We start from the raw sequence: 12,221 nt of genomic DNA, 5'->3' as shown, positions 1-12,221 counted from the left end.
AGGAAACATTTCACACAATAGCAGGGCACTGCTAGCCAATTAGTGATGTGAGCTTTCTGGTTTTCCATTTCGAATGGGAAGATTTTACAGTTTCCAGGGCAAATTAGGGTATGTAGTACTATGCGTACCTGTTGCCATTGTTTCCCAACTTGATTCCCAATACATCTTACCTTCCAAATGTGGCTGACACAATATCCTCAGAAAGAAAATGCTTACACAAGATAGATTGTGGGCTAGAGCACGGAGGAAATTACTAAAAGCCATTAGATTTATTTCTGTTTTTTTTCCAGAAGGGAAGACATATGCACTCAACTATAACAAATGAAAATTTGCTCTCTCTTTAGGGAAAGAGGCCATTAGGGTAATTTGCATCAGGAAACTTTCAGAGAGAGAGAGAGAGAGAGAGAGAGAATTTAACTAGCATTTATCTTAATTGTATTTAGGAAACACAGCTTTTTCAAAAAGTACCCTATGATTATTATTTTTTGTCACACTGCGCCACAGAGATCGGGACTAACGTGCTTCAACTTCAAAACAGCCAGGCTTGCCCGATATTGCGTTTGCAACTGGAATTGCATTCATTGTTACTAATGAGTTTATGAACTGAATTTTTTCCATGGGAAAAACAAAGCACTGGAAAAAAATTTTTCCAGACAATGTTCTTCCCAAACATTGCTGATGCCAATCAGTACTAGACAAGTAAGCCACCATGGAGGAAGTAGCCAGGGTTGCAAATAAGCTAACCTATAGAGTCATTGCGCAGCATCATCCAGGTGGTTCTTTGGCGGATGAGGGGGCAATGATTTGCTTCCCATCCTGTTTACCAGTGTTTCCCAAACTTGGGTCTCCAGCTGTTTCCAGACTACAGTTCGCATCATCCCTGACCCCTGGTCTTGCTACCAAGGAGAATAGGAGCTGTAGTCCAAAAACAGCTGGAGACCCAAGTTTGGGAAACCCTGCTATCAACTGTTTAACTGCAACAGTGTGTTCACATACACTGTTCCTGGGTTCCATAAACTCTGTTACAGAATGCTCTGTAATATGGCTCCTTCGACTTTCTGGATTTTATTACATCTCTTAAGCATGTTGTTGTTTAGTCGTTTAGTTGTGTCTGACTCTTTATGACTCTGTGGACCAGAGCACACCAGGCACTCCTGTCTTCCACTGCCTCCCGCAGTTTGGTCAAACTCATGCTGGTAGCTTCGAGAACATTGTCCAACCATCTCGTCCTCAGTCGTCCCCTTCTCTTTGTGCCCTCCATCTTTCCCAACATCAGGGTCTTTTCCAGGGAGTCTTCTCTTCTCATGAGGTGGCCAAAGTATTGGAGCCACAGCTTCTGGATCTGTCCTTCCAGTGAGCACTCAGGGCTGATTTCCTTCAGAATGGAGAGGTTTGATCTTCTTGCAGTCCATGGGACTCTCAAGAGTCTCCTCCAACACCATAATTCAGAAGCATCAATTCTTCGGTGATCAGCCTTCTTTATGATCCAGCTCTCACTTCCATACATCACTACTGGGAAAACCATAGCTTTCACTATACGGATCTTTGTTGGCAAGGTGATGTCTCTGCTGAGCACTGAACAGAAGCAACACTGAAACATCCCTGCAGTACAGAACATGGGGGCTGTTCCCTTACTGCATGACAGAGCAGAAACATCTGAGGGTGGGGAGAAAAATCTGAATTACTAGATGAAAAAATAGATGCCTTTGTCCTCTGTGCCCGCACATATACGGAACCAGCTCAGCCTTGTTGAAGCAGAGGATGCAGTGCTGTGTTGTTGGAGGTGTGGGCCAAATATTCTTCTTGTAAATCACCAAGTCTCACCTTTTCTGGAGGAGGCAAGGATAATCAACAAGACACTGATTAGATCATGGCAATTACCCCACTTCCTCCAAGGTCCTTCCCAGCTACCTGTTACTCCTCTGGTACAGGGCTGGAGAGAAGAGACAGTGCAAAAGTCAAGTCTTGTGTTGTGGGCAAAGCTCAGCTTCTGGGCATTTGTGATGCTTCTTTGCAGCTGCCTTGGTAGAAGAGCGGTTAGGAAGAGAGATCCCGAGATCCTGGTTGCTGGTGTTCCTCAGAAAGGTTTGGCTAAAAGAAGAAGTTTCAGGTGTGGCTTGGTTGTTTTCCAGTTCCATCTCCTCTTGTTTTCTACTTCTCTTATTCTTTTACATCTTCTGTTTTCCCTGCTCTCCCCTTTCTCTATGGAGAAAGAATTTTAATTGTATATTCTGAACAATGTAGTTTAAGGTGATAAGTGGAGTTGGGAATGCAAGATTCTGTATTCTCAAGAACAGGATAGCTCCGTTGGTTAGAGTTTAGGGCTGATAACACCAAGATTGCAAGTTTGATCCCCGTATGGGACAGCTGCATATTCCTGCCTTGCACAAACTTGGCCCTCCAGCTGTTTTGGGACTACAACTCCCATCATCACTAGCTAACAGGACCAGTGGTTAGGGATGATGGGAACTGTAGTCCCAAAACAGCTGGAGGGCCAAGTTTGGCCATCGCTGGACTAGATGATCCTCAAGGTGCCTTCCAACCCTACAATTCTATGATTTTATTATAAGAAGGGCCATGCTGGATCAGGCCAAAAGCCCATCTAGCCCAGCATGATGTTCTCACAGCAACCAACCAGATACCCCCAAAGGGAAACCCAGAAGCAGGTCTTGAGTGTAGCAGTCCTCTCCTCTGGCGATTCATCAAGAATCTAGCTGCTACATGGTGCTCAGATCTCCTGGAGCCCTATAAATTAAAGCCTGCTACCCAAAGAAGGATTTCATGTGTGAATAACATGATGCATCAGTGTTATAAACTCGGATATATAAGCTTGGCTCCAAATGGCTCCTTAAACCAGGGTTGCAGTCGCCAAAACAGAATGTCTAGTTGCCATTCAGGGGCCAGATGACTCAAAAGTTGTATTCTTCAATACGACTTTCTGGTTCCTGACATTCATTCTGATTGTGCAGATAAAATATCACAGATAGAATTCTTCAGGATGTGTTGTTAGTGTGTGAAAACAGGCAAGATCCAGGGATCCCCAGGGATTCACTTCCCGATGGTGGAGACATCAGGCGCCGTCCTGGCACCCTGGCACCTTCACTTGGTCGCAAGTGGCGAATAGCCAGGTGCAAAGTGTGCCTGGTGCTTGGCAAATTTCAAACGCTGTGATGCGTCCGTTTCCCAAGCTCCCTGTGACATTTTCTGTTTAAACTGGACATCACCTTGCCTCTTTGGCAGTGGGAACAGCAGAGAAAAACTTCAAAAGAACTTCTGCCTGCCATGCGTGAATTATTTTCTTAGGTGGCAGCTTATGTTCCCTGTATTCTTATTTGTGTAGACATTCGCCTTGTGATGGTTGCATTCAGTTTGTGGTATAAGGTTCTTAGAAGATGGGTGAGACAAAGGAAGAAACATGAGTCCTTTATATTGTAGCAGCATAGTTGATAAGAGAGCTTTAAAGCCATAAGGTAAATAAAGCGAATTGCCTTACCAACTTTGTCCCCAAGCCTCGTTTCTAGTGCAGGATATCCTGGTTCTGTCTTTGTGTGCCTGTTTTCTTTCTCTCCCTCCTCCACACTTTCTTTCCTTGTGTCTAAATGTGTTGGCAGATGCTGGCAGCACTTGGCTGCAGGAATGTGTGGGTGGCGTTTGCTTGTCTGCCTGCCACACCCCGAGAACTACACGCGCATATTTGTAAAAGCCGGCAGGGCACTACAGTAGCACGAGCATGGAAAGAAAAAAACAAAAAGGATTCTGTGATGCAGTTGCTGTAAATGTCCGTAAACTTTGTTCCCAAGACAAAACACGTTTGCTTTTTCTTGTAAGTCTCTTTGATACAGTGGTACCTCGGGTTACATACACTTCAGGTTACATACGCTTCAGGTTACAGACTCCGCTAACCCATAAATAGTTCTTCAGGTTAAGAACTTTGCTTCAGGATGAGAACAAAAATTGTGCTCCGGCGGCGCGGCAGCAGCAGGAGGCCCTATTAGCTAAAGTGGTGCTTCAGGTTAAGAACAGTTTCAGGTTAAGTACGGACCTCTGAAACGAATTAAGTACTTAACCCGAGATACCACTGTAATATGATCATTGGATATGTGTGTGGATTGAGGTGGGGCAGAGAAGAAGTGGCTGTTGAGTCATAGAATTGTACAGTTGTGTACATGTGTCTGTCTCTTTCTCTATATACAGTGGACGCTCGGGTTGTGAACATGATCCGTGCGGGATGCATGTACGCAACCCGCAGCAGTGTGTCTGTGCACACGCGGGTTGCGATTTGGCGCTTCTACGTATGCACAAAGCGTGATTTACCGCTTCTGCACATGTGCGACAGCCAAAAACAGGAAGTAACCCATTCCAGTACTTCTGGGTTTCCGTAACCCGAAAAAACACAACTTGAAGTGTCTGTAGCACGAGGTATGACTGTATATACAGTATATATCTATATTCTGTTTCGGTTGGTCTTTCTTTCTCTCTCTAGATCAGAGCTTTCCAAACTGTTGTGACACGTTAATGTGTCGGCTGCAGTGTGTAGGTGTGTTGCACAAATGCTCTTGTAAGGGGCTAGTTTAACCTCTTGTAAGGGGCTAGTAAAAGGGACGCGGGTGGCGCTGTGGGTAAAACCTCAGTGCTTAGGGCTTGCCGATTGCATGGTCGGCGGTTCGAATCCCCGCGGCGGGGTGAGCTCCCGTCTTTCGGTCCCAGCTCCTGCCCACCTAGCAGTTCGAAAGCACCCTTAAGTGCAAGTAGATAAATAGGTACCGCTTTATAGGGGGAAGGTAAACGGCGTTTCCGTGTGCTGTGCTGGTGCTGGCTCGCCAGAGCAGCTTCGTCACGCTGGCCACGTGACCCGGAAGTGTCTCCGGACAGCGCTGGCCCCCGGCCTCTTAAGTGAGATGGGCGCACAACCCTAGAGTCGGACACGACTGGCCCATACAGGCAGGGGTACCTTTACCTTTACCTTGCTAGTAAAACTGAATAACTGTGTCACAAAACGATTCATGTCTAAAAAGTGTGTCACCAACATGAAAAGTTTGAAAAGCTCTAGATACACCCATACAGTCTACTCATCTGGGTCTGTACTTCTAGAGAAGATTATCTTCTTTTGCAGGCAAAAGCACTGAGCATATGACACTTGCATCAGAGACGGTTAAAACATCAGCAGAAAGAAAAAGGCCAGTTTTTGCAAATGGCCATTATTTGATGATTTTAATGCAGTATGGCACAGGTCAGATTCACATATTGGGTGCTTTAAATGTGCATGGAAGCACAATGATCAGCGAAAGCAGCCAGCCTTGTGTCAAGACTTGGCAGCAAACGGAAAATTGTTGCTTTTTCTGTGTGCAAGTTTGGCCTTTGAAGACACAAGGTTTCACTCGGGAAAAAGTGGCCTTTTGGTTTTCTTTTGGCCTTATCTTTGCTTATTTTTAGGTTGATGACAAATCCTACACATTTATAGCAGTTCTGAGCTTCTCTTAAATACTCAGAAGTACAGGCAATCCTTGTTTTGTGCAGAGGTTACATTCTGGACCCCTGCGCACGTTGACGGGATCCACATAAAGCATTTTGCCCCCGTTTCAACCCACCCTACCCTTTTAGTGGCATTTTAGTGATGTTTTTGGGTCACTTCTGGGTTTGGTGCCGTGCGCGCATGCACAATTGTGTGTCAATGGGACATGCATAAATCAGTTGTTGCCCCTCTCTCTCTCTCTCTCTCTCTCTCTCTCTCTCTCTCTCTCTCTGTGTGTGTGTGTGTGTGTGTGTTGAGAGACAGAAAGAAGGAGCTGTTGAATTGTCAACAGCTCAAAAATCAATAACAGTTGAATATCCTGAACAATATTAAAACAAAGTGGGAGTTTAAAACACCTGCCAGTTTTGATTTTCGCTTTTAAGTGTGCTTGTCAGAACGCAATCCAAGGACCAGATTGGATATGACAGGAAAGTCTTATCCAATTGTGAAACGCCAAGTTCATTTTAATGGAAACCTTCCACAGGGGCAGAACAATTTGAGTATCCTAGGTGAGATGTTACCTTACCAGAAATGCTCAATAAATTGCATTCTTGTGCTCTTTCGGAGGGTTTCCACTTGAACTCATTGGGCATGCAGTTATTTTATTAAGGTTCTTAGTATATTCATTCAGGACCATTTGATGCTTTTTTCCTCTTCTGTAGATAGATAGATGAGAGAGAGAGAGAGAGAGAGAGAGAGAGAGAGAGAGAGAGAGAGAGGTACCTTGGTACTCCGCTAACCCAGAAATAGTACCTCGGGTTAAGAACTTTACCTCAGGATGAGAACAGAAATCGCGCAGCGGCGGCAGCAGGAGGCCCCATTAGCTAAAGTGGTACCTTAGGTTAAGAACAGTTTCAGGTTAAGAACGGACCTCTGGAACGAATTAAGTTCTTAACCTGAGGTACCACTGTAGAAGAAGAGTTTGGACTTGATATCCCGCCTTTCACTCCCCTTAAGGAGTCTCAAAGCGGCTAACATTCTCCTTTCCCTTCCTCCCCCACAACAAACACTCTGTGAGATGAGTGAGGCTGAGAGACTTCAGAGAAGTGTGACTGGCCCAAGGTCACCCAGCAGCTGCATGTGGAGGAGTGGAGACGCGAACCCGGTTCCCCAGATTACAAGTCCACCACTCTTAACCACTACACCACACTGGCTCCCTGTAGGTAGATAGATAAATAGATCCATCCATCCATCCATCCATCCATCCATCCATCCATCCATCCATCCAATGTCCTACTCTGGCTTACCTAAGTAGCTTTCTGGTTTGTGCCCTTGGAAGGCACCTTTCTGTGTTGCAATGTGGGTGGCGAGTATACATTTGCTGAGAGCGGTGCTTGCAAACAGGAAGCAGCTCCACTGGAGAAGAATGTTTGAGTAGGAGGGAATTCCAGGCTTTGCCTCCCATAGCCTTGGCCATTGCCACTGACAGCAGTCATGCCTCTCATTTACTTGTGTAAACACAGAAAGATTAATGGGATGGCATAGCAATGTGTGAAATTGCGGAAAGGATAAAATAGCTGTTTTTAGTCTTCTGGGAAACTTGGGGGCTTTATGGCCTATGACCTGGCAACATCCAGCATGGTTCTGTTTAACTTCATGTTCACTGCCTCGGTTCCTGTCTTGGTGCTGCATGATACCCCAGGGAGAATTTTGTGGGGGCTTTTAGGTTAAAAGGAAAGAGGCAGGGATGCTCTAGCAATGCATGGCCAGTGCAGCTTAGTTGTTACTAATATTTATTAATTGAGATGCTACTTATTTATTTATTTATTTATTTAAAAAATTATTTTATGCACAAAACTCCAACATACCTGTGTACACTAGGGACACTCAGGGAAAAAATAAGACAATGCACTCCTTTTTTAGACCTTCAAATGTGTGATACTTTCAGTATGCAAAGCAGTAAAAAGGTAAAGGGACCCTTGACTATTAGGTCCAATCGTGACCGACTCTGGGGTTGCGGAGCTCATCTCACTTTATTGGCCAAGGGAGCCTGCGTACAGCTTCCGGGTCATGTGGCCAGCATGACTAAGCCGCTTCTGGTGAACCAGAGCAGCGCACAGAAATGCCATTTACCTTCCCGCCAGAGTGATACCTATTTATCTACTCGCACTTTGACGTGCTTTTGAACTGCTAGGTTGGCAAGAGCAGGGACTGAGCAACAGGAGCTCACCCTGTTGCGGGGATTTGAACCGCCGACCTTCCAATCGGCAAGTCCTAGGCTCTGTGGTTTAACCCACAGCGACACCCGCATCCCTTGCAAAGCAGTAGATAAACATAATTAATTTAAGCAATAATTGGAAATTATTACACTGTATTTAATTTGGATGGTGGCACTGATGTGCATGCTTGCACTTTGTGACAAGCTAGGCGTAATGCTGGTAGTCCCATCAATTGTTGTCAAATCCCTACAAAGCAGAGCATATGTGCAGTAGAACATGAGTTGTTTGGAGGAAAGTTCCAAGCTGCTCCCCATCTCCCCCCCCCCCCCACCCGTGAGCCTCTCTAAAAGCAGAAGGAATCCCTGCCAAGAGAAAAATGACTGGAGGGAAATAGTTTCAGGGAGAAGGGCTGTAGCTCATGTCACAAATTTGCATGAACTTTGCAGGTGCCAATATTTATGTATAGATGCAAAATCAGATGGACTTTCAGAGGGAAAGTCCACCCTGTAAGCAAAGTTTAAACATGGGAGGAAAACTTAAGGCCTGGGGCAAAATACCTAGGACTCAGGCCTTGGGAAGACAGGTGAACTAACACCAGTGTACTGGAAGAAGCAAAGATCACCAGTGTTGAAGAAATGATTCTTCAACATCAGCTTTGTTGGACTGGTCATGTGCAGATGCCTGATGATCGTCTTCCAAAGCAACTACTCTATTCCGAACTTAAAAATGGAAAGCATAATGCTGGTGATCAACAAAAGAAGTTTAAAGACTGTCTCAAAGCAAATCTAAAAAAATGTAGTATAAACACCAACAATTGGGAGCGCTCCAGTTGGAGAACAACCTTTACCAAAGGTGTTATGGGCTTTGAAGACACTCAACTCAGGATGCAAGGGAGAAATGTGCTAAGAGGAAGGCACACCTGGCAAATCCACATTGTGATTTGTTCTTACCCGGAAACCAATGTCCCCACTGTGGAAGGACGTGTGGTTCCAGAATTGGCCTCCAGAGTCACTTACGGGCTCATTGTTAAAACCGTGTTTATGGAAGACAATCTTACTTGGCTACGAGTGATCGCAGAAGAAGAAGAAGAGGAAGAAGAAGAAGAAGAAGGAGGAGGAGGAGGAGGAGGAGGAGGAGGAGGAGGAGGACACCCCAACAGCAGCAACAACAACAACAACAACAACAACAACACCCCTGCAGCAACAACAACAACACCCCTGTTCCTCAGAAGCAAACACCAGGGTCTTTGACCAAGCCACTGGTTTTAACCACTGAATGACTTGCTTTAAAGCACTAAATGAGGGTTAGACATACCTGCTAAAGGCAAAAATCTCTTTGCATTAAATAAAGATACTGGCTGGTATCGATGACAACTTTGCTAAGATTGTATTGCTTTTTTGCAATTTAACTTTGCATATAAGCAAGAGCTGGCCTTTCAACATTGCTGTATTCTCCACTCATCTCAGTAAAAAAACAACACTCTTTCCCACCTCCTTAAATGTGAAACAGCACCTCTGGAAGTGGTGCTACTTTGGTGGAATAATGCTGTGCTTATCACATTTCCCTTACAACCCAGCCTTGGCACATGGTAACAGAGTTCTAGGAACCTAAATAGACAGGCTTAGGATGGAGGAATCAAGCTGCAGTAGCTTGGCCTAATTCCCAGCATGCTATTGTCAGCAATGTGGCTTCATCTTGATTGCAACCAACAATTTTTTTTTAGAGGATTGAGGCTTTGTGCAACTGAAATCCTAATAAGCTTCTAAGTGCTTTAGTTTTTCCTGTCCTCTCTGCAAACCTTTGGTGTGATTTTGGCAGAGTTATGTAAAGGAAAACTTTATGTGGTGGCCTAAATCAACATTCCTCATAGGTGCTGCCCCCACTGTAGCTCAGTGCAGATGATTCCAGGTTCAATCCCCAGAGCCTCCAGCTAAGGCCCATTTTTTAATTGCGTTTTTATTTCTTCTTTTATTTCTTAATTGTTGTTTTGTTGCATTGCAGTTTGAATTCCGCAGAATTCAGATTGCAGTAGAATAAAATACAGTATAAGAAATCAAAGGAGTGATACAAATACAATGGGGGGGGGGGGGAGGAAGCACCTAGTAAAGCGAGATACAATTGCTACAACAGGCAGAAAAGTCATTAGCAAATTTCACATGGTCCATGGGGCAAAAGGTTTGGGAATCACTGGAGCAGACCCATTGAAATGAGTGCACATAAGTTAGTAACGTTCATGAATTTCAGTGGATCTGCTCTGAGTACGACTAACTTTGAATGTACCTCTATAAAAGCTAAAATAATGAAAAATCCAGGATTCCTTAATGAGGAAGGAGCATGGGCCATTTTCAAGCCATTTCTCCAAATAATGACTTTCTCATTTCTGTTTTGTTTACATTGAGTTGAACAGCTTATTCCTATTTCATTTATATACAGTACCGTCTTTCCTCTCAAGGAGCAAAGGACATGTTTAATAATATGCTAAACTAACTAAAATAGCAGCAGAGTCACAATATCAACACAGCAGGGCATTTATGATGGCTCTGGAGAATGAACTATCGAAATCTTACTTTGAGCAAAGAGAGTGCGCTGGTACCGATAGATCATTTGAAAGGGAAATGCCTGGTGTTTATGTAGGCTGTTTTGCAGGAGCCTCTAGGGCTGCAGCATTCTGTCAGTTAATTGGTTAGATGTGTCAACTAAAAGTCCTTTGATTGCCTAAGAAGGTGCCCTTTGCTAATTGAGCAGAATGCTTTCAAAGGGTGTTAATGGTTTTTTCATATAACTTATAACAGCTGCAGATAGGACTGCATTTCCTGTTTTTATGTGCAAGAGGAAAGAACACCTATTTAGGTGTCTGCTGCAACACAGTGATCTGGTTTGCCCCACACTGCAAGGCAGACTATGGCTTAGCAAGACCATGCAGATATGTAGGCTCCCAGAGAGAAGCTCACAGCCATTTACCTCCTGCCTGGCCATTTTTACTGCTGTGCTAAGTCAAAGTTTGGCTTAGGATCTTGTCTGAACTGGGACTCACAGTTAAGCCAACTACAAGCTATAACCTTGATTAACACTCTTGGTTAGCAAAGCTTAACCATGAGCTTTCCTATGGACAACATGCTAAACCAAAAGGACCAGGAAGCAGCTGCAAACTCCTCTCTAATAACCTTCATATTGCATGGACTTCCTAAACCGTAGCTTGTTTTACCGTGTCGTGTGAATCATCTTACTCTCCTGATCCATCACAGATCAGGACCCTGGACAGAACTGGAGGTGCTGATCCAGAGGTCACTGGCTGGCTAAATCTCAGAACCTTGGCCAGCAATCCTGCAGTTAAGAAGACTTAGCAATGCCCTGGAGCAACCACCTGGGTTTTATGGTCCCACAAAGAAAGTCAGTCTGAAGGTTCTACTCCCCTGAAGACTGCAGGGCCGGATTGAGAAGGCGATTGGGCCGCATTCGGCCCCCGGGCCTTAGGTTGCCTATCCCTGAGCTAATTCCTTGCAGGGTTATGTGTGTGTGTGTGTGTTTGCCTACCTCCAGACCTCTCAGATGGGTTAGGGAAACTGAGGTTTTGTGTCTCAAAGTGATGCAAGAACTGGAGTTTCTAGGAAGCTTTGCTATTGAGTATGCTAATCCAAGAAAAAACTAGATAAGCAACAAGGAACAGGAGGAAACCGCCTAGGGCCAAATACCAAGCTCATTTGATATTGCTTTGGCCAGAGTTTTGCTGTCAAAAGTGTTGATGAATGTCACAAGGCAACTTCATATCTGCCAACATTTGCAATCCAGAACAGGGAAACCTGGGTGAAAATATAAAGGTAAAGGTAAAGGTACCCCTGCCCGTACGGGCCAGTCTTGACAGACTCTGGGGTTGTGCGCCCATCTCACTCAAGAGGCCAGGGGCCAGCACTGTCCGGAGACACTTCCGGGTCACGTGGCCAGCGTGACAAAGCTGCATCTGGCGAGGCAGAGCCGCACACGGAAACGCCGTTTACCTTCCCGCTGGTAAGCGGTCCCTATTTATCTACTTGCACCCGGAGGTGCTTTCGAACTGCTAGGTTGGCAGGCGCTGGGACCGAGCAGCGGGAGCGCACCCCGCCGCAGGGATTCGAACCGCCGACCTTTCGATCGGCAAGTCCTAGGCGCTGAGGCTTTAACCCACAGCGCCACCTGCGTCCCTCCTGGGTGAAAATATGCCTGCTCCATAAATTCATTTACTCAGGAGGAAGCCTGCTGATCTCAGAAGGACTTACTTCCCTAGCCTTGCTGCAGTGAACACAGCTACAGATTAGGATGTAAGGTCACTTTCACACAAGTTGCTTAAATGGGGTTGCTTTTTTACTCTCCCATTTGCTGCTTTTGCAAATGGAATGCAATTGCTGCCTTGGCTAGATAATACCCACTGGATTTAAATATGGCGAATCTGCTTTCTGCTCTGCATTTAGCACACATATTCAAAAGCAAGCGGTCAAGCAAACCAGTGTGTGGAACAGCAATATCTTAAATGTGAAAAATGGTCTTGGGTACATACACACCTTCCACCTTAGACC

At 45.1% G+C, this 12,221-nt stretch overlaps 1 protein-coding gene across 7 annotated transcripts in view; it reads left to right on the top strand.

Annotated features, from left to right (window-relative positions):
• SHROOM3 (shroom family member 3) overlaps window positions 1-12,221 on the top strand; it is a 208,949-nt gene that overhangs the window by 163,579 nt on the left and 33,149 nt on the right. The window contains exon 1 of one of the 7 annotated variants that reach the window (XM_083756225.1): window positions 1,557-2,110. The exons of 5 other annotated variants lie outside the window; for them this stretch is intronic. In XM_083756225.1, coding sequence (XP_083612351.1) covers window positions 1,701-2,110 — 410 coding nt within the window. In that variant the 5' untranslated portion in view covers window positions 1,557-1,700. Of the gene's footprint in view, window positions 1-1,556; window positions 2,111-12,221 lie in introns of those variants that run through there. One more of the 7 variants, XM_083756230.1, reaches the window with a different exon arrangement.

This window comes from Podarcis gaigeae (genome assembly GCF_964106915.1).
Source record: "Podarcis gaigeae genome assembly, chromosome: 9".
In the NCBI taxonomy this organism is placed as follows: Eukaryota; Metazoa; Chordata; class Lepidosauria; order Squamata; family Lacertidae; genus Podarcis; species Podarcis gaigeae.
Note: the sequence above shows the minus strand (reverse complement) of the source record. Positions and strands in the feature narration are given on the sequence as shown.